The 23,883-nt window shown below is 52.2% G+C and overlaps 4 protein-coding genes across 11 annotated transcripts in view; all 4 read left to right on the plus strand.

The window, feature by feature from the left end:
* slc4a2a (solute carrier family 4 member 2a) overlaps positions 1–6,576 on the plus strand; it is a 14,494-nt gene extending 7,918 nt beyond the window's left edge. For all 5 annotated transcript variants that reach the window (XM_081598600.1, XM_081598603.1, XM_081598601.1 and 2 more), the window contains 10 exons: positions 98–301; positions 373–521; positions 1,290–1,484; positions 1,558–1,767; positions 2,197–2,286; positions 2,362–2,528; positions 5,504–5,757; positions 5,832–6,001; positions 6,078–6,251; positions 6,349–6,576. In XM_081598600.1, the coding sequence (XP_081454726.1) occupies positions 98–301; positions 373–521; positions 1,290–1,484; positions 1,558–1,767; positions 2,197–2,286; positions 2,362–2,528; positions 5,504–5,757; positions 5,832–6,001; positions 6,078–6,251; positions 6,349–6,429 (1,694 nt within the window). In that variant the 3' untranslated portion in view covers positions 6,430–6,576. The remainder of the gene's footprint in view (positions 1–97; positions 302–372; positions 522–1,289; positions 1,485–1,557; positions 1,768–2,196; positions 2,287–2,361; positions 2,529–5,503; positions 5,758–5,831; positions 6,002–6,077; positions 6,252–6,348) is intronic.
* A 163-nt stretch (positions 6,577–6,739) lies between these two features.
* Positions 6,740–12,186, plus strand: dnajc5b (DnaJ (Hsp40) homolog, subfamily C, member 5 beta). The gene is made up of 5 exons (XM_008402663.3): positions 6,740–7,321; positions 8,383–8,502; positions 8,634–8,847; positions 8,923–9,097; positions 10,594–12,186. Exons 2-5 carry the CDS (start codon positions 8,396–8,398, stop codon positions 10,689–10,691), a joined length of 594 nt encoding a protein of 197 aa, XP_008400885.2. The 5' UTR covers positions 6,740–7,321; positions 8,383–8,395; the 3' UTR covers positions 10,692–12,186.
* Positions 12,187–14,387: 2,201 nt separating this feature from the next.
* On the plus strand, positions 14,388–21,047 carry LOC103460478 (E3 ubiquitin-protein ligase TRIM63-like). 2 transcript variants are annotated; one of them, XM_008402660.3, is made up of 9 exons: positions 14,388–14,618; positions 14,835–15,007; positions 15,269–15,440; positions 16,805–16,900; positions 16,973–17,206; positions 17,288–17,310; positions 17,446–17,570; positions 17,640–17,836; positions 20,884–21,047. In XM_008402660.3, the coding sequence occupies exons 1-9, from the start codon at positions 14,499–14,501 to the stop codon at positions 20,923–20,925; spliced, it is 1,182 nt and encodes a 393-aa protein (XP_008400882.2). In that variant the 5' UTR covers positions 14,388–14,498; the 3' UTR covers positions 20,926–21,047. The 2 variants fall into 2 exon arrangements, with proteins under 2 accessions (XP_008400882.2, XP_008400881.2); XM_008402659.2 differs by lacking the exon at positions 20,884–21,047 and adding an exon at positions 17,934–18,145.
* adhfe1 (alcohol dehydrogenase iron containing 1) lies at positions 19,313–23,787 on the plus strand. 3 transcript variants are annotated; one of them, XM_008402661.3, is made up of 14 exons: positions 19,313–19,500; positions 20,884–20,921; positions 21,010–21,053; positions 21,123–21,176; positions 21,494–21,648; positions 21,809–22,005; positions 22,078–22,155; positions 22,219–22,324; positions 22,395–22,547; positions 22,709–22,807; positions 22,876–22,954; positions 23,027–23,123; positions 23,203–23,360; positions 23,429–23,787. In XM_008402661.3, the coding sequence occupies exons 1-14, from the start codon at positions 19,448–19,450 to the stop codon at positions 23,510–23,512; spliced, it is 1,395 nt and encodes a 464-aa protein (XP_008400883.3). In that variant the 5' UTR covers positions 19,313–19,447; the 3' UTR covers positions 23,513–23,787. The 3 variants fall into 3 exon arrangements, with proteins under 3 accessions (XP_008400883.3, XP_081454743.1, XP_081454744.1); XM_081598617.1 differs by lacking the exons at positions 20,884–20,921; positions 21,010–21,053; positions 21,123–21,176 and having other exon boundaries at positions 19,325–19,500; XM_081598618.1 differs by lacking the exons at positions 19,313–19,500; positions 20,884–20,921; positions 21,010–21,053; positions 21,123–21,176 and adding an exon at positions 21,326–21,432.
* The last annotated feature ends 96 nt before the right edge of the window (positions 23,788–23,883 follow it).

Genomic DNA, 23,883 nt, shown 5'->3' on the forward strand with positions numbered 1-23,883 from the left:
GCGGTGGCCTGGCGGTGGCCTGGCGGTGGCCTGGCGGTGGCCTGGCTGCTGGTCGCTGCGTTTTCTCCTCTGACTACACGCTGATCTTCTCTCTCAGACTCTCTGGTTCCCTTCAAGTCTGCCGAAGCTCCTCTGAGGCGTTCGGGTCGTCTCTTTGGCGGTCTGATCCAGGATGTGACCCGGCGGTACCCTCAGTACCTCAGTGACATTCAGGATGCTCTGAACCCTCAGTGCATGGCGGCCATCATCTTCATCTACTTCGCTGCCTTGTCTCCTGCCATCACCTTCGGCGGACTGCTTGGTGAGTGAGACCCTCCGCAGGGATGGAGGGGAACCAGCAGGACGACCTTTAACCTCTGTCCTGTGATCCAGGCGAGAAGACCGAGGGTCTGATCGGGGTGTCTGAATTGATCGTTGCCACGGCAATGCAAGGCATCGTGTTCAGCATACTGGGAGCTCAGCCTCTGCTGGTGATTGGCTTCTCTGGACCTCTGCTGGTGTTTGAGGAAGCTTTCTACACGGTGAGCTCTCCTGGCAGGAAGTGATGGAATCCATCAGAAAGAAAACCGCAAACTGTACAGTAAGGACAGAAATACAACATAAGATGCTGTACTTTTAATACAGACTCTGATCATGTCCAACATGTCCATGTGTATTTGTGCATTAAAAAACAAACTGTTTACCAAGAACTGACAGTAAAACTGCAAATGGCAGCAGGGAACCTAACAGCTGCTGGAGGAAGGATCTACTGTAACGCTCCTTCGCGCACCAAGGATGCAGCAGCTTGTCATGTTTATTTTAGAACTACTGCAATGCATTCTGGGTACAGAATAAACTATTGCACCGCATCATGGGTGAAGAATGAGACGAAACATATCTGCTTTGTAAGCAGCCCTCAACCCCTTCAAAATAAAAGCATGAATATAAATGTTTAGCTGCTTGAACAATTCCTAAAAGTTGGTAACCAAATCTAACCAAACACAGACATCAGACTTTATTCAACTGCAAGTTTACAACACAGGGAGTAAATTTGCACTTATGTGGAGAAAATCACTAAGGAGAAGCTAAATGCACTAAATGTTTTCAAAGTTAGCAAAAATGTTAAAGCGCTAAGCTAATAACTAGCTCCACTTTAGCAGATTATTGGAAGTGTGCAAAGCAGTGAGATCCAGCCTGATACTGGGTTTGGTTACTGGGACGACATGTAGATTAAGTGAGGGATCGTTCCCATCTCCTGCTCTGCTGGCTGGACGCCCCCTGAAACTGGGCCGCTCTGTGTTTCTCTGCAGTTCTGCAAAGACAACGACATCGAGTACCTGACGGGCCGGGTCTGGATCGGCTTCTGGCTGGTGCTGATCGTCTTCATCACGGTGGCCTTGGAGGGAAGCGTCCTGGTTCGGTTCGTTTCTCGCTTCACTCAGGAGATCTTCTCCTTTCTCATCTCCCTCATCTTCATCTACGAGACCTTCGCCAAGCTGGTCAAGGTCAGTGCAGGAGCCTGCTGAAGACTCCAGCTGCGATGCCGCAGCGTTCCACTTCTTCTCTGCTCTCTCGTAGATCTTTAAGGAGCACCCGCTCCAGAACTGTTTCCATGGAAACAACAGCGGATCTCCGTCTCTGTGCAACGTCTCGGTGACTGCCGGGAGTCCGGGGGGAACCGCTGGAGAGCCAAACACGGCGCTGCTCTCACTGGTCCTCATGGCGGGAACGTACTCCATCGCCTTCTACCTGCGGAAGTTCAAGAACAGCTCCTTCTTCCCAGGACGGGTCAGTACCTGCCAGAGCAGAGGGACGGGTCCAGTACACCCCCAGCCCTGACCAGGTCTGAAGAAGAGGCCAGCCCAGACCCAAAGTACCTGCTGGAGGCTCACAATCTGATTATCAGGGTTCAGAGGTGAAAGGTTAAAGTCCTCAACCAGAGACAGATGGCTCAGTCCAGACGACTGGGTCTGTGTCTCCTCAACATCTGGTCCATTGTTGAAGACTTGGAAATTTCACTGTGACCCGTCTGTAGGAGTCCAGTTTGCTAAAGCTTAGACCAGTGTGGACCAGTAGAACCAGAACTGACCCGTGAGGTCCAGTAGTGTTGATTCTCAGCCTGGTCTAGAGACCTCGGTTCTCCTAGAGAGGACTTTAGGACTTCTCCATCAGCCGACCAGCGTCTGCGGATCTAAAACCACATTCTTTGTGTTTCAGATCCGTCGAATTATTGGAGACTTTGGGGTCCCCATTGCGATCCTCATCATGGTTCTGGTGGACTACAGTGTGGAAGACACCTACACCCAGGTGAGGGTGCAGTTTGTTTAATCCCACATCCTGCTGACCCCAACGGTGAACCGCTCTGCTGCTGTTGGTCTACAGAAACTCAACGTTCCCAGCGGATTCTCAGTGTCCAGTCCCGAGAAGCGTGGCTGGCTGATTTCTCCGTTGGGTTCTGATGGCCAGTTTCCAGTTTGGATGATGGGAGCCAGTATCCTGCCAGCCATCCTGGTCTTCATCCTCATCTTCATGGAGTCACAGATCACAGCGTAAAGAACTTCCTGCTTGTCAGGGATGTAGTCAGTACCTCAGAGGTGGCCCTGCTGAAGATGAACCAGACAAACCCAATAAGGAATCATGGCAGTCAGGAGTTCTGATTCTTTTAACATGTGATCTCTTTCTAAAACCTAAAACTGGAACCAGAAATGGTTCACCTACCCTTCTTGGTCTGATTAGACTCTTTGTCTAAATCAGTGTTTCTCACCCTGTTTCAGCCCAGCCCCCCCCCAGCTTTCATCCAGCCCCCCCCCACCAAATAATCTGCAGGCTACTTTGCACTATTATTTTATCATTAATATAACTATCACTATTGTAGATGTTTTGATTTTTATGCTCGTTTCTGTTTTTATCATCAAGATAATTTCCCAGTGAACAAAAAAGTCATGAGAATAGAAATTATTTTCACTGGTGTCTAGCAGCAGCCAATCAGAGTGGAGAATATATTCTTATTCTTTGCCATTTTCTAGTGTTAAATCTTCCACTAAATGACCAGATTAAAGATGTTCAACATGCCAGTTTAAACTCTGATCTATTAGCAACCGACTGAGCTGCAGCATTAAAACATGGATAGAACTGTAACTACATTAATCAAAGCTCTTCTTCTCTTCAGGGTTTCTGGTGGTGCAGCTCTGTGCTGCCTTCAGGAGAATGGGACATCAGAGCATCATCCATAAAACTTCATGTGGCATTTATTGTTCAAACCAGAGCTTTCAGTGGAAAAACTAAAGTTCCTTTTAATACAAATATGAGACAGAAACATGGATTATATCTTTATATAGACCTGACTATTGATTATAGATTAATAGTTTTACTGGACAGAAATGACAAAGAACAAATCTGGTTCTTAATCAAATCCTAATGAGTCAAAGTGTCATGGAGTCATCAGCCTGATGACATTAACACTGACATGAACAATAATATTGAAGAAATAAATATATCAAATCTGATTAAAACATAAATAAGTGATCAGTTCTTTACTGTTATGGTCTGTAAGATATATTTATTCTCAGTACTAGATGTGGTCTCAACAAACCCATGACACTAAAACAATATTATTTTACCTTTTATCTGGAAATAGTGTCTGTTTATTCTTGCCATACAGTCTCTGTATTAATTATTGCTCTAAAGGTCTTGCCATACCACTTTATTCCTCTGTATTTACTTTAGTTTCTTAGTTTATTCTTGCATTTTGTTCTTCATTCATTTCCATTTAGTTTCCTTTGATTAGTTTTATCCTCTCTTGGTTTATTGCTATGTCTACTTTAGTTTCTTTCCTGTTGCTACATTTATTTTATCGTTTATTGACCATCAGTAATCTTCACTCATCACCTGCTGCGCCGCCTAATCGTCATGTTTCACATCATGTGTTGATTTTTCACTGTTCAGCGTCAGATTCTCTGTTTTTATGCCATAATTCACATCTAGTTCGTCGCTCCGTTTCATGTCCCGTTTCTCCTGTTTCAGAGTTTTGCGCAATGTGAACATCTTTTTTTAACCCCTAAGGTGCAGGGCGGTGGGGAAGCGTATCGATGGGGAAAAGGCAGACTGACATAAACCTTTTAAAACAACGGAAACAATTTCTGACTATTGACATGTAAAAGTGCTGTGTTGTTCTATCACCCCCGTTTCATACCGGACCACTTACAGCTCCGTGTTAACGCTATAAAATGAACGCTCTCTATCGTGGTATCACCATGGAGGGATTTCTTTATTTCTTTATTTAAATAGGTTCATTTTTCAGAGGGATACAAAGTGAGGGTATCGTGATTTTAGCTACCAGTAGCAGGAGAACGGAGCTGCGCCAAGAAGCTAACAGAAGCTAACAGAAGCTACAAACACTGAATAGAAGAAGAGCTGCCATCAATACAGTTGCAGCTAAACATGATTTAATGTTACACAATACAGTTTTACCAAGTTGCTCAAAGTCTAAACTGGTATTGTTGTGCATTTAAGGTGTAAAGTTTACCTTCGACCAAACGCCCCCCAAAGGCATCCCAGCGCCCCCCTTTTGTAAAAATGTCCTCCAGCGCCCCCTGCCGTCCTCTGAACGCCCCCTGGGGGGCGGTACCGCCCACGTTGAGAACCGCTAGTCTAGACAAAGTGGTTCTTGACTTTTAACCAGGTTTATGGTCAGTACTGCTAAGTTTGGGTCCAGGAGGGACGTTTGACTAAACTCATGGTCCTGATTCTCTTGGTTTCATGACTAGAATTAGGGTCCTAATTGTTGGTTTGGACTCAAGAATCTGGAACTTTGTTGCCTGACCTTTGGACTAGGTCATGGTAATATGACTTCGGGTCTTAGGACCTGTTTACATAACAACGATCCAACAATTTTTTATTTTTTTTACCATTTCTATTAACTCATAGGCTGTTTTCCACCTGATGGTCCCATAGATTCCATCTGCTCCCCCTCCAGCTGCTCTGAGTCAAACCAACCTGTTCCCCTCCTGGCCTGTGGGGGCGCTGCACCAAGAACCACTGAAGGAAACGACACAAAAACCTGTGAAGACACTGAGAGCAACTTCCTTCTTGCTCTCTTGGAAACAAGATGGAGGCGTCAGATTTTAGCGGTTGGAGGATTTCTCTTTAGTCTTTGGCTAAAGACCAGGAGCCATTTCTGCTGCTAGCGCTAAGCTAACACGTTAGCTTTAGTTGTATTCACCCAGAATGCCCTGCACTGTAGTCCACTTCCTGCTTTACAGTCCGCTTTACTTCAACTCAACCAGAGTTAATTTCAACTGAACCCAGACCGAGGATTGGAGGACCAGAGGTCAGAGGTCAGAGGTCGATTAGTGTTCACACCTCACCAACTGGACCGGATTTATAGGCAAACGGACTGGAGTCGGGTTGAAGCGAAGTGAACAATGCATCCTTAACGTTGAGCAGAACTGGACTCTGGAGTGGTTTTGGTCCAGGTTCTGGCCGGGTCCGATGTGAGCTGACGGATGTCTCATCTGTCTTGTAGGCTGATTGTCAGTAAGAAGGAGAGGATGCTGGTGAAAGGAACCGGGTTTCATCTGGACCTGTTAATTATTGTGGTGGTGGGCGGAGTCTCGGCCCTGTTCGGTCTGCCGTGGCTCTCCGCCGCCACGGTTCGCTCGGTCACTCATACCAACGCCCTGACCGTCATGAGCAAGGCCGTGGACGCCGGAGACAAGCCGCGCATCCAGGAGGTGAAGGAGCAGAGGGTGACTGGGTTCTTGGTGGCGGTTCTAGTGGGTAAGGCAGCGTCTCGGTACCAGCACCTGGGTCACCTCCAGGCTGCCGGGTTCTGAACGGGTCTGCTCTGCCAGGTCTGTCCATTGTTATTGGAGAGGTTCTGCGCCAGATCCCCCTGGCGGTTCTGTTTGGGATCTTCCTCTACATGGGTGTGATGTCACTGAACGGGATCCAGCTGACGGAGCGTCTCATCCTGCTGCTGATGCCGCCCAAGTACCATCCAGACCAGAACTACGTCCGCAAGGTAAGGCCCGGTTCTGGTTCCGGTCCCTACTGACCTGATCCCGGTCCCTGCTGACCTGTGGTCCCGTCCTGTCCAGGTGAGGACGCTGCGGATGCACCTGTTCACGCTGGTCCAGCTGACGTGCCTGTCCCTGCTGTGGGTCGTCATGGCGACAGCGGCGGCGCTGGCCTTCCCTTTCATGCTGCTGCTGACCATCCCTCTGAGGATGCTGCTGCTGCCGCGCCTCTTCAGCCCCAGAGAGCTTCTGAGTGTGAGTCAGTGATGTCATCGTGATGTCACCGTGATGTCATCCTTACTGCAGCATTCGGTCCAGCCCGGACCTCTGACCTCTGACCTCTGACCTGCAGCTGGATGCTGACGATGCAGAGCCCCACCTAGAGGAGAAGGAGGGGCAGGACGAGTACTCGCACCTCCAGATGCCCATCTGACCTGATCGGACCGGAACCGGACCTTTGCACGTCTCAACGGCTGCTTTTGAACATGCTGATGTGATTTTACCGAAATGTTTCTCTGTAACGATCAGAACCAGAACCAGAACCAGAACCTGCTGCTCTCAGTAAAAACTCCTCAATAAACAGATCTGTCTTTATTTCTGCCTCTTATCATCCAGTTTGGACTGGTTCTTGTTAGAACCTGGGTCCGGTTCGGGTCAGTACCCGGGTCTGGTTCGGGTCAATACCCGGGTCCGGTTCAGGTCAGAAACCGGTCCGGTTCGGGTCAGAACCCGGGTCCGGTTCGGGTCAGTACCCGGGTCCGGTTTGTGTCAGAACCCGGGTCCGGTTCGGGTCAGTACCTGGTGCGGTTCTTGTCAGAACCCTGGTGCGGTTCTTGTCAGAACCCGGGTCCGGTTCTTGTCAGAACCCGGGTCCGGTTTGGGTCAGTACCCGGTGCGGTTCAGGTCAGAACCAGGTTCAGGTCCATGTACTTTATGAAAACAGCAAATGGGTTCAGAACCGGGTCCAATCGGATCAGCTCCTGTCTCTGTTCGTGACTCGGATCTTCTCATCCAATCAGCTGCCAGCTCCCAGGCTCAGGCCCCGCCCCCTGGCTGCAGGCTGTGGTGGAACAATCTGATTGGCTCTGGTTCCTCTGGCCAATCAGCTGTCAGGATGTTCAGGTTTCAGGACCCGCCTCCGGCCACTGTCTGGCCTGCCTCACCTGGTTGCCGTGGTAACGCCCTCTTGACGAAACCCGAGCAGGCGTGGCAGCCGGCCGTCACCTGAGCCGCTCTGAATGTTTGATGCGTTCCGTCAGAGATCCTGGAACACCTGAGCAGAACGCCGCCGCCGCCACCAGAGGAGGAGCGCCGCAACGCTGCAGGTAACCTGGAGACACCTGGAGACACCTGGAGACACCTGGAGACACCTGGAGACACCTGGCAGCTTCTGGTTCTGGTTCTGCTGGGTTCTCAGACTCACCTGACCAGCTCCATGTTGGTTCTGCTGGTATTCCCAGGTTCTGGATCGGCCATGGGGATCTGATGCTGGTTTCTTCTTCTGGACCTTCAGGCCCAGTTCTAACTTCCGTCGTTCTGCTCCGGTTCTGCTGACAGACCCGGTCCCGTTAGACTGGACCTGCAGGAACCATCAGAGCTGAAATCAGGGCCAGCTGGGCTCACTGCTGGGAGCGGAAAGTTCTGCTGTGACCCGCGGGTCGCTCATAGTCCGGTTCGGTTCAGATGGTTCCCTCCATTCTCTGAGCAGGAAGTCATAAATCTGGAAGGAACCAATAGAAACGATCCAACCAGCCAGGGGGCGGGGCTAGTGGGCAAGCAGCCAATGGGAAACCAGGACCAGAACCAGACTGGAACCAGAACCAGAACCAGACCAGAATCAGAACCCAGACCCATACCTGGATGTTTTATCCAATCAGATTGTTTGGCTCGTGGATCTGGCTGATCTGATTGGCTGCCAGCGACCCCTGCTGGATCTGCAGAGTAATGTCTTGATAAATATCTGATAGTTTATTTTGTTTGTTCTGTCGGATAAACTGCAGATTTAGTTTCTCAGCTGAGAATCGTCCTGGAAATGTGGAGGAAATAAATATTAACTATAATTACTAATCCATCAGTTGGTTCTGATCAGCTGCTTACTGATTGGTCCCCTCTGGCCCCGCCCACATTTCCTGAACTCAGGCTCAGCTTCTCAAAAGTTATTGATTCTCCTAAATAATTAGTTATTTGGGTGGAGGGAGCCTCACTGAGCATGCTCAGTAGAGGCGGACAGAATGTGGGCGTGGTCTCTGATGGGAAAACTGGAACAGTCCCAGGTTGTTCCTGGAATTAGTGGGAAAGGTGTGACATCACCAGCTGGTCTCTGCGGGGCGGAGCCGCAGTGATGTCACAGGGGTCTGCATCAGGGTGTGACGTCACTTCCCTCCAGGTGATGAACCAGGATGTCAGACGGGAAGCAGCGCAGTCTGTCCACTTCTGGAGAATCTCTCTACCAGATCCTCGGCCTGGAGAAAGGCTGCAGCCATGACGACATCAAGAAGTCCTACAGGTAAGCCCCGCCCCCTGCTCATATGTAGCCCCGCCCCTCAGATCAGTTTGTGCTGGTGGTCGTCCTCCAGTCGGACTCCCCAGTTGAAAACAGGAAGTGAGCCGTCCTTGACTTCCTGTTTGTGGTGTCAGGAAGCTGGCGCTGCGGTTCCACCCGGATAAAAACCCGGACAACCCGGAGGCGGCGGACAAGTTCAAGGAGCTGAACAACGCGCACTCGGTGCTGGCCGACCTCAGCAAGAGGAACATCTACGACTCGTACGGCTCCCTGGGGCTCTACGTGGCGCAGCAGTTTGGAGAGGACAACGTCAACACCTACTTCATGCTGTCCACCTGGTGGGCCAAGGTGGGCGGAGCTTAGAGGGACGGCCAGCCCCTCCCCCCCCGGTGAGGCTGGTGTGACGGTGTGTTTGTGCTGCAGGGCCTGTTCCTGCTCTGCGGCATCCTGACCGGATGTTACTGCGGCTGCTGCCTGTGCTGCTGCTGCAACTGCTGCTGTGGGAAACTCAGACCCTCTGCTGCGGGCGAGGGGGCGGAGCCAGTGTACGTCTCCCCTGACGACCTGGAGGAGGAGATTCGCAACAACCCTGACGACGGTAATACGTCATCTGTAGGCTCCTCCAGTCAGATCAATGATGACTTTAGCCCGGCTGCTCAGAGTGAACCGTGTATCGTAAAGCAGCAATAACTGCAGGAAAATGATGGTTTGCTGCGTTTCCTTCTGTCTACAACAGCAAAATAATGTCAGTGATTTGTTTCATATTCCCTGCCAGACTCTTGATGTCTTTTTGGTTATTAGAAAGATTCTTCTAACATAGCGGTTCTCAACGTGGGCGGTAGCGCCCCCCAGGGGGCGTTCAGAGGACGGCAGGGGGCGCTGGCGGACATTTTTACAAACGGGGGGTTAGGAAGCCTTTGGGGGGCGTTTGGTCGAAGATAAACTTTACACCTTAAATCCACAACAACACCAGTTTAGACTTTGAGCAACTTGGTAAAACTGTATTGTGTAACATTAAACCATGCTTGGCTGCAACTGTATAGATGGCAGCTCTTCTTCTATTCAGTGTTTGTAGCTTCTGTTAGCTTCTGTTAGCTTCTTAGCGCAGCTTCGCTCCTGCTAGTAGCTTCACCGCATCAGGTCAGCGTTACACCAGCTGATGACTTGCTGTGATTCACTTTGTCTTGTATTTATATGTTCTGGCAGGTCTGTGATCATGTCAAAGCAGAAACTTATATTAAAGTGTTTTATTGTCCGTCTGGATGCTGCAGCTTCCATGGAAGGACAACCAATAAACACTGTTATAAACATGTAATTACTAAAATCACGATACCCTCACTGTGTATCATTTAAATAGAGAAATAAAGAAATCCCTCCATGGCGATACCTCGATAGAGAGCGTTCATTTTATAGCGTTAACACGGAGCTGTAAGTGGTTCGGTATGAAACGGGGTGATAGAACAACACAGCACTTTACATTTCAATAATCAGAAATTGTTTCTGTTGTGATATTAATATTAATGATAAAATAATAGTCAGTGCAAAGTAGCCTGCATCCTCTTTGGTGGGGGGCGTTTGGTGAGGGACCTGGATAAAGGCTGGGGGGGGAGGGGAGGCTGATCTAGATCCTGGTTCTTTGACTCTGTGGCTCCAACAGCGACAGCGCTGCATGTTACCCAGCTGAACAAAACCGCCTGGGCTTCTGCGTTGTCATGGTAACGCTGCACGGTAAGGAGGGTTGCTTCATTGGACCAGTTTACCAGCTGAACTACCTGCAACTTCCCAGACCATCCAACTGAGGCTGGAAGTCCATAGATGGTACCAGGGACTGTAGAACGTCCTAGATCAAGTTCAGGAATGGAGGCGATGAGAGATCCCATCTGAACATCAGAACCAATCAGATGCTCCAAACTGGGCCGCTGGATGAGACGGGACGCTAACGGATCCGTGTCTGGAGGACGAGGCTGAGAGTCGGTGGCAGCTGCCCCTCAGCCAGGCGACCCCAGGGCAGCTGTGGCTGGATGTAGTGGGCATCGCCCTGGAGTCCTCTGGGCTTGATAACGGTCACTTATCTTCTGCTCTGCTTGCTTTCAGATGTGGAGACGCCGACTGTCCAGCAGCCCCGCAGCGCCAGTGAGAAGACGCAGCTGATCGGAGACGGCCACCGCAAATATGGAGACACCTTCACCTGAGAGGGCAAGAAGAGACCCCGCTGACCCCACACCCCGCTGACCCCACACCCCGCTGACCCCTCACCCCGCTGACCCCACACCCCGCTGACCCCGCACCCCGCTGACCCCACACCCCGCTGACCCCTCACCCCGCTGACCCCTCACCCCGCTGACCCCCCACCCCGCTGACCCCTCACCCCGCTGACCCCGCACCCCGCTGACCCCACACCCCGCTGACCCCACAACTTGCTGACCCCACACCCCGCTGACCCCACACCCCGCTGACCCCACACCCCGCTGACCCCTCACCCCGCTGACCCCACAACTTGCTGACCCCACACCCCGCTGACCCCTCACCCTACTGACCCCTCACCCTACTGACCCCTCACCCTACTGACCCCTCACCCCGCTGACCCCACACCCCGCTGACCCCACACCCCGCTGACCCCACACCCCGCTGACCCCACAACTTGCTGACCCCACACCCCGCTGACCCCTCACCCTACTGACCCCTCACCCTACTGACCCCTCACCCCGCTGACCCCACACCCCGCTGACCCCACACCCCGCTGACCCCTCACCCTGCTCACCCCTCACCCCGCCTACCCCACACCCCGCTGACCCCACACCCCGCTGACCCCTCACCCCGCTGACCCCTCACCCCACTGACTGGAACACCCAAACGTTCTTCACCAAAGACACCAAAACGTCTGACGTTCCAAACATGAAACATAAAACTTGATGAAAATGAAAAGATTTGAGACGTTTGTAGATTAAAGCTTCAGTTTGGATCTTTAATGAAATCACTTCCATCCATGAGGCAGATCATCTGAACAGATTCACCTCCATCTGCTGCTACTGCCATCTGAGGAAATGCACCAAAAACAACCAATCAGAGCCAGGAGGCGGGGCCTAGTGCTACAAATCAGCTCATGTACCAGCTGCTGAATGTGCTAATGGTGGAGAAACAACTCACTGTTTCAGAAACTGTTTATCTGCTGTCATCTGTTGCTATGCTAACTAGCCTAGCATTCATGATAAGCTGTGCTAGCAGCAGCATAGCAGAGAACAAGGAGGGGAAGCAGGCACAACTAAGAGTGATTGACAGCGTTAAGTCCCACCTCCAGGCTCTGATTGGTTGTTTAAAGTTAGCACTCGGATGATCTCTCATAAACTGTCACACAGTTTCAACAAAGATGTAAAAAAATATTTATTTTATGAAAGTTACGAACTGCAGCTTTAAGAAATTTGAGACAATACAAACACACAGCTCTCACCTTCCACCCCACCGACCTCTGACCCCTGAGGCAGCAGCAGAACCCGCCTCCGTTGGGTTTGGTGACTTCCTGAATGTAACAAACTCCTGCTCTGATTGGCTGTTTGATGAAGAGTCAACCTGGAGGAGGAGCTTAAACTCTGTTGTTGTTCCCGTGTTGACGTGGAGACAGCGGAGGTCAGGTGACCCGCTGGAAGCTCCGCCCCTCCATTTGTATGCTAATAAAGGACTAATGTGTGACTCGGTGTCCGCCTGATCTGTGGCTCACGGTTTGACCTTTGCCCTCTGATAGGCAGACTCAGGGTTCAGGTGTTCAGTTCCTGTTCAGCCTCAGCTGCTGCAGTTTTAGTTTCCAGACAGATTTTCACTAAAAGAGAGATGATCTTTTCTGGTGCGTCATATAAAATGAATAAAAATTTCTACTGTTCATAAAGTGCCAACATGGACGCCCTCATCACGGCTCCTGCTGCGGTTTGTTTCCTCTGCGTTCTGATCCCACCGTGATCAGCGAATGAAAACTTGACTGGTTCTAAATATTGACATAAGGATAGACCCTCATGGCCGCTCTCTCCTATCGTCGCTGACGAGATTAGGGCGGCCATCTTGGAGCGGGCGGCCATCTTGGAGCGGTCCACCACTCCACTCAGCGTTATGTGTTTAGCAGCACAATGACGTATCAGCGCATTTAATCGATCATAACGCTTTTTTGTTACTGGAAACCATATTCAATCATCTATCAAAGCTACATTTATAAACAATTGTATTATTTAAGTATGTTTTTAATACATAGTTCAGCATATTTAAATATGCTTAGTGGCTATAACAATAGAATAGGAATGGAATATTCTGATATTAATGAATGATGAGCAGATTACAAACACACAGCCGTTCATCATTTAATACATTAGTAATATCAATACATATTTATATACCTGCTGCTCTCAGCCAATCAGAGGACCTGCTGCTCTCAGCCAATCAGAGGACCTGCTGCTCTCAGCCAATCAGAGGACCTGCTGCTCTCAGCCAATCAGAGGACCTGCCGCTCTCAGCCAATCAGAGGACCTGCCGCTCTCAGCCAATCAGAGGACCTGCCGCTCTCAGCCAATCAGAGGACCTGCTGCTCTCAGCCAATCAGAGGACCTGCTGCTCTCAGCCAATCAGAGGACCTGCTGCTCTCAGCCAATCAGAGGACCTGCTGCTCTCAGCCAATCAGAGGACCTGCTGCTCTCAGCCAATCAGAGGACCTGCTGCCTCCTCAGTGTCTCCTGATGCTGAGACTCCAAACCTTCTGCTTTCCACGTGTTGCTGCTCCGCTGCTCTATAGCAGGAGGAGTTCAGAAACAATATGAAATGGGAAAAAACTATTTATTAACTGATTAAGTCTGTTTTAGATTATTCTTGAAAAACTAATCAATCACAGCTGATCAGTGAATCCACTGATTATTTACAGCTGTCAGCTGCTCCGCTATTGCAGGTACTGCGACCCGCTGAATCTTTTAGGGGTAGCGGTACCTGCCGTACCCCCTTACTTTCACCCCTGGTTCACACCCTTCAACTTTTCCACATTTGGTCATATTGCAACTACAAATATTAACACATTTAATTGGAATTTAATGTGAAAGATCAACAGTATGAAGATTATGCAAATCAAAACGTTTTGTGCAAATATTTGGTTTCCAGCTCAGGGGAGAGAGGACCTGATTGGTTGACCTCAGAAAAGGGGGCTGAATGGTTTTGCACACGGCACTTTTCAATCTTTTTATTTGTAAAAATATTTGTAATCATGAATCAATTTCTTTCTACTTTCCAATAGTCAGTGTTGATCGTTCACATTCCAGTGAAATAAACGAATCTGATTCTGGTTCCTCATGCTTCAGTCTGACCAGCAGGGGGTGCTGCAGCTGGACAAACTCCTGTGTACTGTTCCTTTAAACTCCCCCTCCTCGTCTGTCTCATGTCCCCTGTTGACCTTTGACATAAAAGGCTATGTCGGCACGGCAACGGCTGACGTCCCTGAGTCTAAAAACAGCCCGAGACGCAGAGAGCAGCTGACTGCTCCGAGTCTGCCGACGGTTTCACTGTCCGCATGACTCGTCCTCTCTCTGGGACTCGTCCTCTCTCTGGGACTCGTCCTCTCTCTGGGACTCGTCCTCTCTCTGGGACTCGTCCTCTCTCTGGGACTCGTCCTCTCTCTGGGACTCGTCCTCTCTCTGGGACTCGTCTTCTCTCTGGGACTCGTCCTCTCTCTGGGACTCGTCTTCTCTCTGGGACTCGTCCTCTCTCTGGGACTCGTCCTCTCTCTGGGACTCGTCTTCTCTCTGGGACTCGTCCTCTCTCTGGGACTCGTCCTCTCTCTGGGACTCGTCCTCTCTCTGGGACTCGTCCTCTCTCTGGGACTCGTCTTCTCTCTGGGACTCGTCCTCTCTCTGGGACTCGTCTTCTCTCTGGGACTCGTCCTCTCTCTGGGACTCGTCCTCTCTCTGGGTCTCGTCTTCTCTCTGGGACTCGTCCTCTCTCTGGGACTCGTCCTCTCTCTGGGACTCGTCCCCATCATGGACGGCCTGGAGAAGCAGCTGGTGTGTCCCATCTGTCTGGAGATGTTTTCCAAGCCGGTGGTCATCCTGCCATGTCAGCACAACCTGTGCAGGAAATGCGCCAACGACGTGTTCCAGGTCAGACGTCCGTCCCTCCATCATGTCCTCCTCTCTGGACTCTGAATACTCCTTCATGTCCAGAACCAGAACCCATTGGGTTTCTGGCTGCATGCTAGAAGCCTTAGCCAAATAGAACAAAGACTGGTACCAGTTGGTACCGACTGGGAAGCAGCCAAAGTCCAGAGAGGAGCTGGACACCATGTTAGCGTCTGATTGGTCTGCTGTCCTCTCCAGGCATCCAATCCCTACCTGTCCAGCAGGACCGGTGCCACAGTGACATCGGGCGGACGGTTCCGCTGCCCGTCCTGCAGGCACGAGGTGGTTCTGGACCGGCACGGTGTCTACGGGCTGCAGAGGAACCTGCTGGTGGAGAACATCATCGACATGTACAAGCAGGGCAGCAGCAGGTAGCGACGCCTGGGGACAGTCCCAGCCTGGTTCCCATGGTTACCACAGTACTGAGGCTGGCCTAGTCAAAGAGTTCAATAGCATCCAGATAAATATAGACTGTGCAGTGCTGGTTCTGTCGGACCTCAGCATTGGCCATGACATATAACTGAGACCACTGGAGAGCTGGGAGGACCATCTGGTTCCGGTTCTGGACTGGAACTGGCCCACATTCCTGGTTCTGATGCGTTTGTCTCTGTGGTTCTCCTTGTGTTCATCAGTAAGCCGGAACCCGAGAAGAAGCAGGAGCCGATGTGTGAGGAGCATCCGGACGAGAAGATCAACATTTACTGCATCACCTGCAGCGCCCCCACCTGTTCACTCTGCAAAGTGTTCGGACAACACAAAGACTGCCAGGTGGCGCCGCTGAGCCACGTCTTCACCAGCCAGAAGGTACCACAGGGTGTGTTGAGGTGTGTTGAGGTCTGTTTAGGTGTGTTCAGGTCTGTTGAAGTCTGTTGAGGCGTGTTGAGGTCTGTTAAGGTGTGTTGAGGTGTGTTGAAGTCTGTTGGGGCGTGTTGAGGTCTGTTAAGGTGTGTTGAGGTCTGTTAAGGTGTGTTGAGGCGTGTTGAGGTCTGTTAAGGTGTGTTGAGGCGTGTTGAGGTCTGTTAAGGTGTGTTGAGGTCTGTTAAGGCGTGTTGAGGTCTGTTAAGGTGTGTTGAGGCGTGTTGAGGTCTGTTAAGGCGTGTTGAGGTGTGTTGAGGTCTGTTGAGGCGTGTTGAGGCGTGTTGAGGTCTGTTAAGGTGTGTTGAGGTGTGTTGAGGTCTGTTGAGGCGTGTTGAGGTCTGTTAAGGTGTGTTGAGGTCTGTTAAGGTGTGTTGAGGCGTGTTGAGGTCTGTTGAGGTCTGTTGAGGCGTGTTGAGGTCTGTTAAGGTGTGTTGAGGTCTGTTAAGGTGTGTTGAGGTCTGTTAAGGTGTGTTGAGGCGTGTTGAGGTCTGTTAAGGTGTGTTGAGGTCTGTTAAGGTGTGTTGAGGTCTGTTAAGGTGTGTTGAGGCGTGTTGAGGTCTGTTAAGGTGTGTTGAGGTCTGTTAAGGCGTGTTGAGGTCTGTTAAGGTCTGTTGAGGCGTGTTGAGGTCTGTTGAGGCGTGTTGAGGTCTGTTAAGGCGTGTTGAGGTCTGTTGAGGCGTGTTGAGGTCTGTTAAGGTGTGTTGAGGTCTGTTAAGGTCTGTTGAGGCGTGTTGAGGTCTGTTGAGGCGTGTTGAGGTCTGTTAAGGCGTGTTGAGGTCTGTTAAGGCGTGTTGAGGTCTGTTAAGGTGTGTTGAGGCGTGTTGAGGTCTGTTAAGGTGTGTTGAGGTCTGTTAAGGCGTGTTGAGGTCTGTTAAGGCGTGTTGAGGTCTGTTAAGGCGTGTTGAGGTCTGTTAAGGTGTGTTGAGGCGTGTTGAGGTCTGTTAAGGCGTGTTGAGGTCTGTTAAGGTCTGTTGAGGCGTGTTGAGGTCTGTTGAGGCGTGTTGAGGTCTGTTAAGGTGTGGTGAGGTGTGTTGAGGTCTGTTAAGGTGTGGTGAGGTGTGTTGAGGTCTGTTGAGGCGTGTTGAGGTCTGTTAAGGCGTGTTGAGGTCTGTTGAGGTTTGTTGAGGTCTGTTAAGGCGTGTTGAGGTCTGTTGAGGCGTGTTGAGGTCTGTTAAGGCGTGTTGAGGTCTGTTGAGGTCTGTTGAGGTCTGTTAAGGCGTGTTGAGGTCTGTTAAGGTGTGTTGAGGTGTGTTGAGGTCTGTTGAGGTCTGTTAACGTCTGTTGAGGTGTGTGTGGCTGCCTGTCTGCAGGCTGAACTCACTGACTGCGTCTCCTTGCTGGTCGGGAACAACGAGCGGATCCAGGGTATCGTCAGCCAGCTGGATGAGACCTGCAGAGCCGTGGACGTGAGTGGACGTCCTCCAGGTGAGACGGGTCCTTGGCTGGCTCCGTCTCACCTGCAGGACATGTGTCTGCAGGAGAATGGCCGGCGGCAGAAGTCCAAGGTTTGCGAGACGTTCGACCGCCTGTTTGCGTTGCTGGAGGAGAAGAAAGGCGAGATGACAGTCGGCATCAGCAGCGAGCAGGAGGAGAAGTTGGACTACATCCGCAGTCTGAACAGGAAGTACAGCGAGCACCTGGAGGAGACCGCCAAGCTGCTGGAGACCGCCATCCAGACCATGGACGAGCCTGAGATGGCGGTTTTCCTCCAGGTGATCCTGAATGATCCTGATCAGAGAATGAGAGCAGAGTCAGCTCAGATATTCTGACATTTCTGTCTGGTCTTTTTACAGTCGGCCAAGCCTCTGCTGCAAAAGTGAGTTCCTGGTCCTGTTGCTGTACCAGTCTCTCCCGCTAGTTTCCTGTTAATTTCCCACTAGTTTCCTGTTAATTTCCCGCTAGTTTCCTGTTAATTTCCTGTTAGTTTATTCGGTGCTTCGTTGCCCCTCAGGCTGCTGCAGTCCACGGACACATCCCACCTGGACAATGTCCAGCCTGGTTATGAGAACATGGATCACTTCACCGTAAACTTTGACCCCCAGAGGAGGGCGCTGGCGGACGTTGACTTCATCAAACGTAAACGTCTGCCTGACTGACCAATCACAGAGCAGAATGCTTCCTGTCTCATGGTCTGTGTCCTTCCAGTTGATGATGATGATGAGAGCGAAGACGAGGTGGAAGCTGGAGGACAGCAGCACGTCGCACCCGCAGCGACCAATCAGCAGCCTTCACAGCCTCCTCCCCAAGCCCCGCCCCTTCACACAAAGAGCCCCTCCCCCTCATCGTCAACCCCGCCAGCCCCGCCCCCTACGCCTCTCCCCACGACTAGCTGCGCCCCTCAGGTATGAACAGGTCACCATATGATTTTACTGAGGTTTTCAGGTGAAACTGGTCACCTGTTTGTCTCCGTGGTAACCAGTTTAACCCCTTCCTCTTCAGACAGATCACCAGAGCGAGACGGAGGACAAAGACGGACCCAAACACGTCTTCTCCTTCAGCTGGCTCAACCAGAAGTAACAGATCTGGGGCCTGCAGGACCTGGAGGTCCTGGAGGACCTGGAGATCCTGCAGGACCTGGAGGTCCTGGAGATCCTGCAGGACCTGGAGATCCTGGAGGACCTGGAGGTCCTGGAGATCCTACAGGACCTGGAGATCCTGGAGGACCTGGAGATACTGCAGGACCTGGAGGACCTGGAGATCCTGCAGGACCTGGAGATCCTGCAGGACCTGGAGGTCCTGGAGGACCTGGAGATCCTGGAGGTCCTGGAGGACCTGGAGATCCTACAGGACCTGGAGATCCTGGAGGACCTGGAGATACTGCAGGACCTGGAGGACCTGGAGATCCTGCAGGACCTGGAGATCCTGCAGGACCTGGAGGTCCTGGAGGACCTGGAGATCCTGGAGGTCCTGGAGGACCTGGAGATCCTACAGGACCTGGAGATCCTGCAGGACCTGGAGGTCCTGGAGGACCTGGAGATCCTGGAGGACCTGGAGGACCTGGAGATCCTGCAGGACCTGGAGATCCTGCAGGACCTGGAGGTCCTGGAGGACCTGGAGATCCTGGAGGTCCTGGAGGACCTGGAGATCCTGCAGGACCTGGAGGTCCTGGAGGACCTGGAGATCCTGGATCAGACTTGTTGTCTTGGTTCATGACTTGTTCTTGTGTTTCTGGTGTGTTAGAAGCAAAGGAACTTTCCTGGACCCATCTGGTTCTGTAGAACCGGGTCATGTTGATGTCTTGTGTAAAAGTTAAATAAATGTTTTATCATCCGCCTGATTATTGATTATTGATCTGCAGAAACAGACGTAGAAAACGCTCCACTTCATCAGCGAATCTCAGACAAAACATTTCCTCTTCCTGTTTGGACATCAGAACCAGAACCAGAACCTTCTCTGACAACCTGAACCAGGTTCTCTTGGTTCTGGTTCCTGCAATAAGAGGAAAAATAATTCATATCTCTATTCATCAGAGGCCCAAAGGTCCTGGTCCAGGTCTCTCCAGGTCCAGGTTCATCTGGTTGATGTGGCTGAATCCTGTCTCCATGGCAACGACCCGGTCGGGTCTCATTGTTCGAGTCCGGAAGCGACTCGTTGCTCTGGTTGCCGGTCGACGTTGCCGCTCCACTGAGGAACATGCAACCTGACCTCTGACCTTTCAGAAAGCTGCTCAATGGTTTTTAATCTGAAAGTGTTTCCTGAACAGGAAGTGCATCTGCTGGGTCTCTTCAAAATAAAACATCATAAATCAGCCACAGCCTGGAGGCTGAATGCGACTCAGCAGGTTGTGGGTTCAAATCCCGACCTCGGGTTCTTCAGTGCGCCTATCCGGGTTCTGTCCGGGTCCGCGCCCCCATGCTTATTTCCGGTGCTCTTATTGTGACAGTCGGACTCTTATTTTGAAAGACGGCGGCGGCGGCCCATTCTGGGTCGGAGCAGCTGGAGGTTCGGATAACATGGCGGGTCGGGACCGGATCGTTCACCTCCTCAAACAGCTGGAGCGCGCAGCGTGAGTCCGAACCGGTTCCGGTTCCCAGCCCGTTCGGGTCGAACTCTGATTTAAAAGGTCACAGTTCGGATGAATGTTGGGTTTTACTCGGTGGCTCGGTTAGGTCCAGATAGGTTCTGGTTCTGCTGTGGTTCGGCTCAAAGAAACGATATTTAATTAATTCTACGTCCTGTTGCTACGTCACTGATCAAAGGTCCAACAGGTCAGAGTCCGAACTGGACCGGACCGGACCAGTCTGGGTTCGACCAAGGTCAGACAGGGTGAAGCAGAACCGGGTCAGAACGCCGAACATTGTGGTGCTGTGGTGCCGCAGGGTTCAGCACAGCCCACATAAAGAGGCTTTAGTCGCAGGTTCGATTCCCGGCCTGGTGACCTTTGCCTCATGTCTTCCTTCTCTCTTTACCCACTTCCTGTCGGAGCACTTCAGAATAAAGGCCGCCAAAGTCAAAAAACTTAAAAAAAGAATAAAAAAACGGCCGCCGAACAAAGTAACAGATAATCAATAATCTGACAGGGAGACAGATCGATAAGTCTGATCACATGGGGCCGAGCAGGTCTGTGGGTCCCCGATGGGTCCCATTCTGCCAACTATGAAAGTCTGACAGAATAATCCGAGATAACATCTGGCTGTATAGATCTATGCAGACTAGACTGGTTTTCCTGAACGTTACGAATCATCTGACGGTTCAAACGATTCGAGTTTTTTATCAGTTTATTGTTACATAATTTGGCTTCCAGTTCATAAAAACACGAAAACATGAATTAATAAATTAAAATCCTCAGAAGGAATCAGCCTGAGCCGCCTGGTTGCCATGGAAACCCAGATTTACTTGATGCTTGCTGTTGGGTCTGGTTCCTGTTGAGAACAAACCCTAAACCAGGGGGTCCAACGTGGATCCGGTCCGGCTGGGGGCCCGGTCCGGCTGGGGGTCCTGGTCCGGCTGGGGGCCCGGTCCGGCTGGGGGCCCGGTCCTGCTGGGGGCCCGGTCCGGCTGGGGGCCCGGTTCGGCTGGGGGTCCTGGTCCGGCTGGGGGCCCGGTGCGGCTGGGGGCCCGGTCCGGCTGGGGGCCTGGTCCGGCTGGGGGCCCGGTCCGGCTGGGGGCCCGGTCCGGCTGGGGGCCCGGTCCGGCTGGGGGCCCGGTCCGGCTGGGGGCCCGGTGCAACAGCCTGATTCCTTCTGACTTTGTAATTTTGTGAATTCTTGTTATGAGTTGAAGTCAAAACGATAAACTAATAAAATCTTGAATCGTTTGATGGACATGATCTGTAGATCAGTCAGTCACTGGAACGGCTCCAGAACTCATCCAGGTTTGGTTCTGGTTCTGGACCCGACCCGGTCTCGGGGTTCCTCTTGACTCTACTGAGCATGCTCCGTGTTGACAGGTGCAGATGCCCCGCCCACTCCCACACCTTCCATCAAGGTAGGCTTTCCATTGGTCTGCATGTTGACCAGACCCAACATGACCAGTCCAGCAGAACCTCCCGGTTCTGATCCGTGTGTGTGTGTAGGAGCGGCAGCGGCCGGCGGCAGGAAGACGGACTACGCCTTCGAGGTAACCTGGACTGGAACCGGGCCCGGTTCTTGACGGACCGGGTTCTGATCTGTCCCTTGGTCTCCTCAGATGGCCAGCTCCAACATCCGCTACGGAGCCGGGGTCAGCGCTGAGGTCGGCATGGTAACCACCTTCTTCATCACCATCATCACAGCGAGCCGAGGACGAACCAGAACCAGAACCAGAACCAGGCTGAATGTCCAGAAGGAGGCGCTGCAGCACAGATCTGTTAATTAAAAAACATTTGATTTTTTAAATTTAGATTTAAAAAAACATCAAATAAAAACAAACTAAATGTAAAATAAAGAATCTAAATGGAGCTGCAGATTTTTGGTTTCCTTCACGAAGGAAGTCTGGTCAGAACCAGAACCAGAACCAGGTCAGTACTTGCTGTCCCCTGGGATCCTCCTCCAGGTTTCACATGCCAGGTCCGTTTGCAGGACCTCCAGAACCTGGGAGCCCAGAACGTGTGTCTGATGACGGACCGGACCCTGACCCGCCTGCCGCCCATGCAGGCCGTCCTGGAGTCCCTGGTGAGGAACCGAGTCCGTTTCCAGGTGTTCGACGATGTCCGGGTGGAGCCCACCGACTCCAGGTGAGACGGCTAACAGCTGCTAGCACCAGGTGCTAACAGCTGCTAGCACCAGGTGCTAACAGCTGCTAGCACCAGGTGCTAACAGCTGCTAGCACCAGGTGCTAACAGCTGCTAGCACCAGGTGCTAACAGCTGCTAACAGGTGGAGCTTCTTCTTTCAGTTTTAAAGAAGCGATCTCGTTTGCGAAGACGGACTCGTTCGACGTGTTCGTGGCGGTGGGCGGCGGCTCCGTCATCGACACCTGTAAAGCCGCCAACCTGTACTCCTGCCATCCAGACGCCGACTTCCTGGACTTTGTCAACGCTCCGATAGGGAAGGGCAGGCCGGTGACCAGAGCTCTGAAGCCGCTCATCGCAGGTCGGCCTCGCCGCCTCCGGGTCAGGAGGTTCTGATGCCCGGCCGGCTCACCGCTCTGCTTTCCCTCTGCAGTTCCAACGACCGCAGGCACCGGCAGCGAGACCACCGGGGTCGCCATCTTCGACTACGAGCCTCTGAAGGCCAAAACAGGTGAGAGCCGTCGGACCCGTGTGATTGGCTGTCTCTGAGCCGTGATTGGCCGTTTCTGTCCAGGTATCGCCAGCAGAGCGCTCCGACCCACGCTGGGCATCGTGGACCCGCTGCACACTCTGAGTATGCCGGAACGAGTCGCCGCCAACAGCGGCTTCGACGTGCTGTGGTGAGGAGGGTTCTGGTTAGAGCGGGTCTTACCGGAGTTACCGGGTTCTGATGGGTCGTCTGTCCAACAGCCACGCTCTGGAGTCCTACACCGCCCTGCCCTACAGCCAGAGGGCGCCCTGCCCCACCAACCCCATCAACCGGCCCGCCTACCAGGGCAGCAACCCCATCAGCGACGTCTGGTCCCGCCACGCCCTCAGCGTGGTCTCCAAGTACATGAAGCGGTAAACGGACCGGAACCTTCCAGAAGTTTTCCTGAAGCTTCTCTGAAACTCCACGTTGGAACGGAAACGTTTCTGTTGAGATTTGACCTATGACCTCCAAGTCCAGAGGAGGTTTCCCCGCCGTTCTGCATACAGGCAGTGCAGCTCTGGTTTCTGCTCAGGGCGGTGCGGGACTCGGAGGACCTGGAGGCTCGATCCAGCATGCACCTGGCCAGCGTGTTCGCTGGGATCGGCTTCGGGAACGCCGGAGTCCATCTGTGGTGAGCTGAACGCCGCCGCCCTCAACGCCGCCACCAGACTCAACCTGCCTGTGTTTTTGTCTCGGCAGCCATGGGATGTCCTACCCCATCGCTGGGAATGTGAAAACTCACACAGCCAGGGGCTACAGCGTGGAGCACCCCCTGGTGGTGAGACACGCAGTGTACATTATTCCTGATCTCCGGCCGGCCTGCCGCTTCAACGCCTCCGTGTCTCTGCAGCCTCACGGACTCTCCGTCGTTCTGACGGCGCCGGCCGTCTTCAGCTTCACCGCACCCATGTGCCCAGAGCGCCACCTGGAGGCTGCCGAGATCCTGGGTAGGGAGGAGGTCACAGTCACGGGTCAGAGGTTAAACTCTGCGGTGCGTTCAGGTGTCTCTCTCTGCGGTGCGTTCAGGTGCAGACGTGCGGCAGGTGAAGCGTGCGGACGCCGGCGCCGTTCTGGCCGACACGCTGCGCCGCTTCCTGTTTGACCTCCAGGTGGAGGACGGACTCGGCGCCGTCGGATACGATAAGGACGACATTCCTGCTCTGGTGAAAGGAACGCTGCCTCAGGTGAGCTGCTCACCTGCAGCTCCAGGTGCTTCGTGGCGCCTTTACATCACTTCCTGTTCCTGTTGCAGGAGCGCGTGACCAAACTGTCTCCGCGGGCGCACACCGAGGAGGACCTGAGCCGCCTGTTTGAGACCTCCATGAAGCTGTATTGATCCGCCTGCAGCCACCAGGGGGCTCCACCTTCATCCTGCAGTTAATCAGTATTTGACCGGGTCAGAACCGGGTCAGAACCGGGTCAGAACCGGGTCAGAACCGATCTTTAATGAATTGTGATTTAAAGCTTCAGGAAAAACAGATCCAGAACCTGAAGTTCTGAAGGAATCAGGTGATGATTTATTGGATCAGAACCGGGTCGGATCAGAACCGGCTGTTTTTGTGATTTTAACTTTTGATCAGAATAAAATCTGCTTCCTGTCTGGTTCTTTAATCTGAGTTTAATCCCAGGTGTTCATGGAGCTGAAAACCTTGAGATTATTAATCCGTCCAGGTTTCAAGGTAACTCAAGTTCTGGTTCTGGAAGCGG

The sequence above is a fragment of the Poecilia reticulata genome, chromosome 17 (genome assembly GCF_904066995.2).
Source record: "Poecilia reticulata chromosome 17, P_reticulata-male-v2, whole genome shotgun sequence".
Lineage (NCBI taxonomy): Eukaryota > Metazoa > Chordata > Actinopteri > Cyprinodontiformes > Poeciliidae > Poecilia > Poecilia reticulata.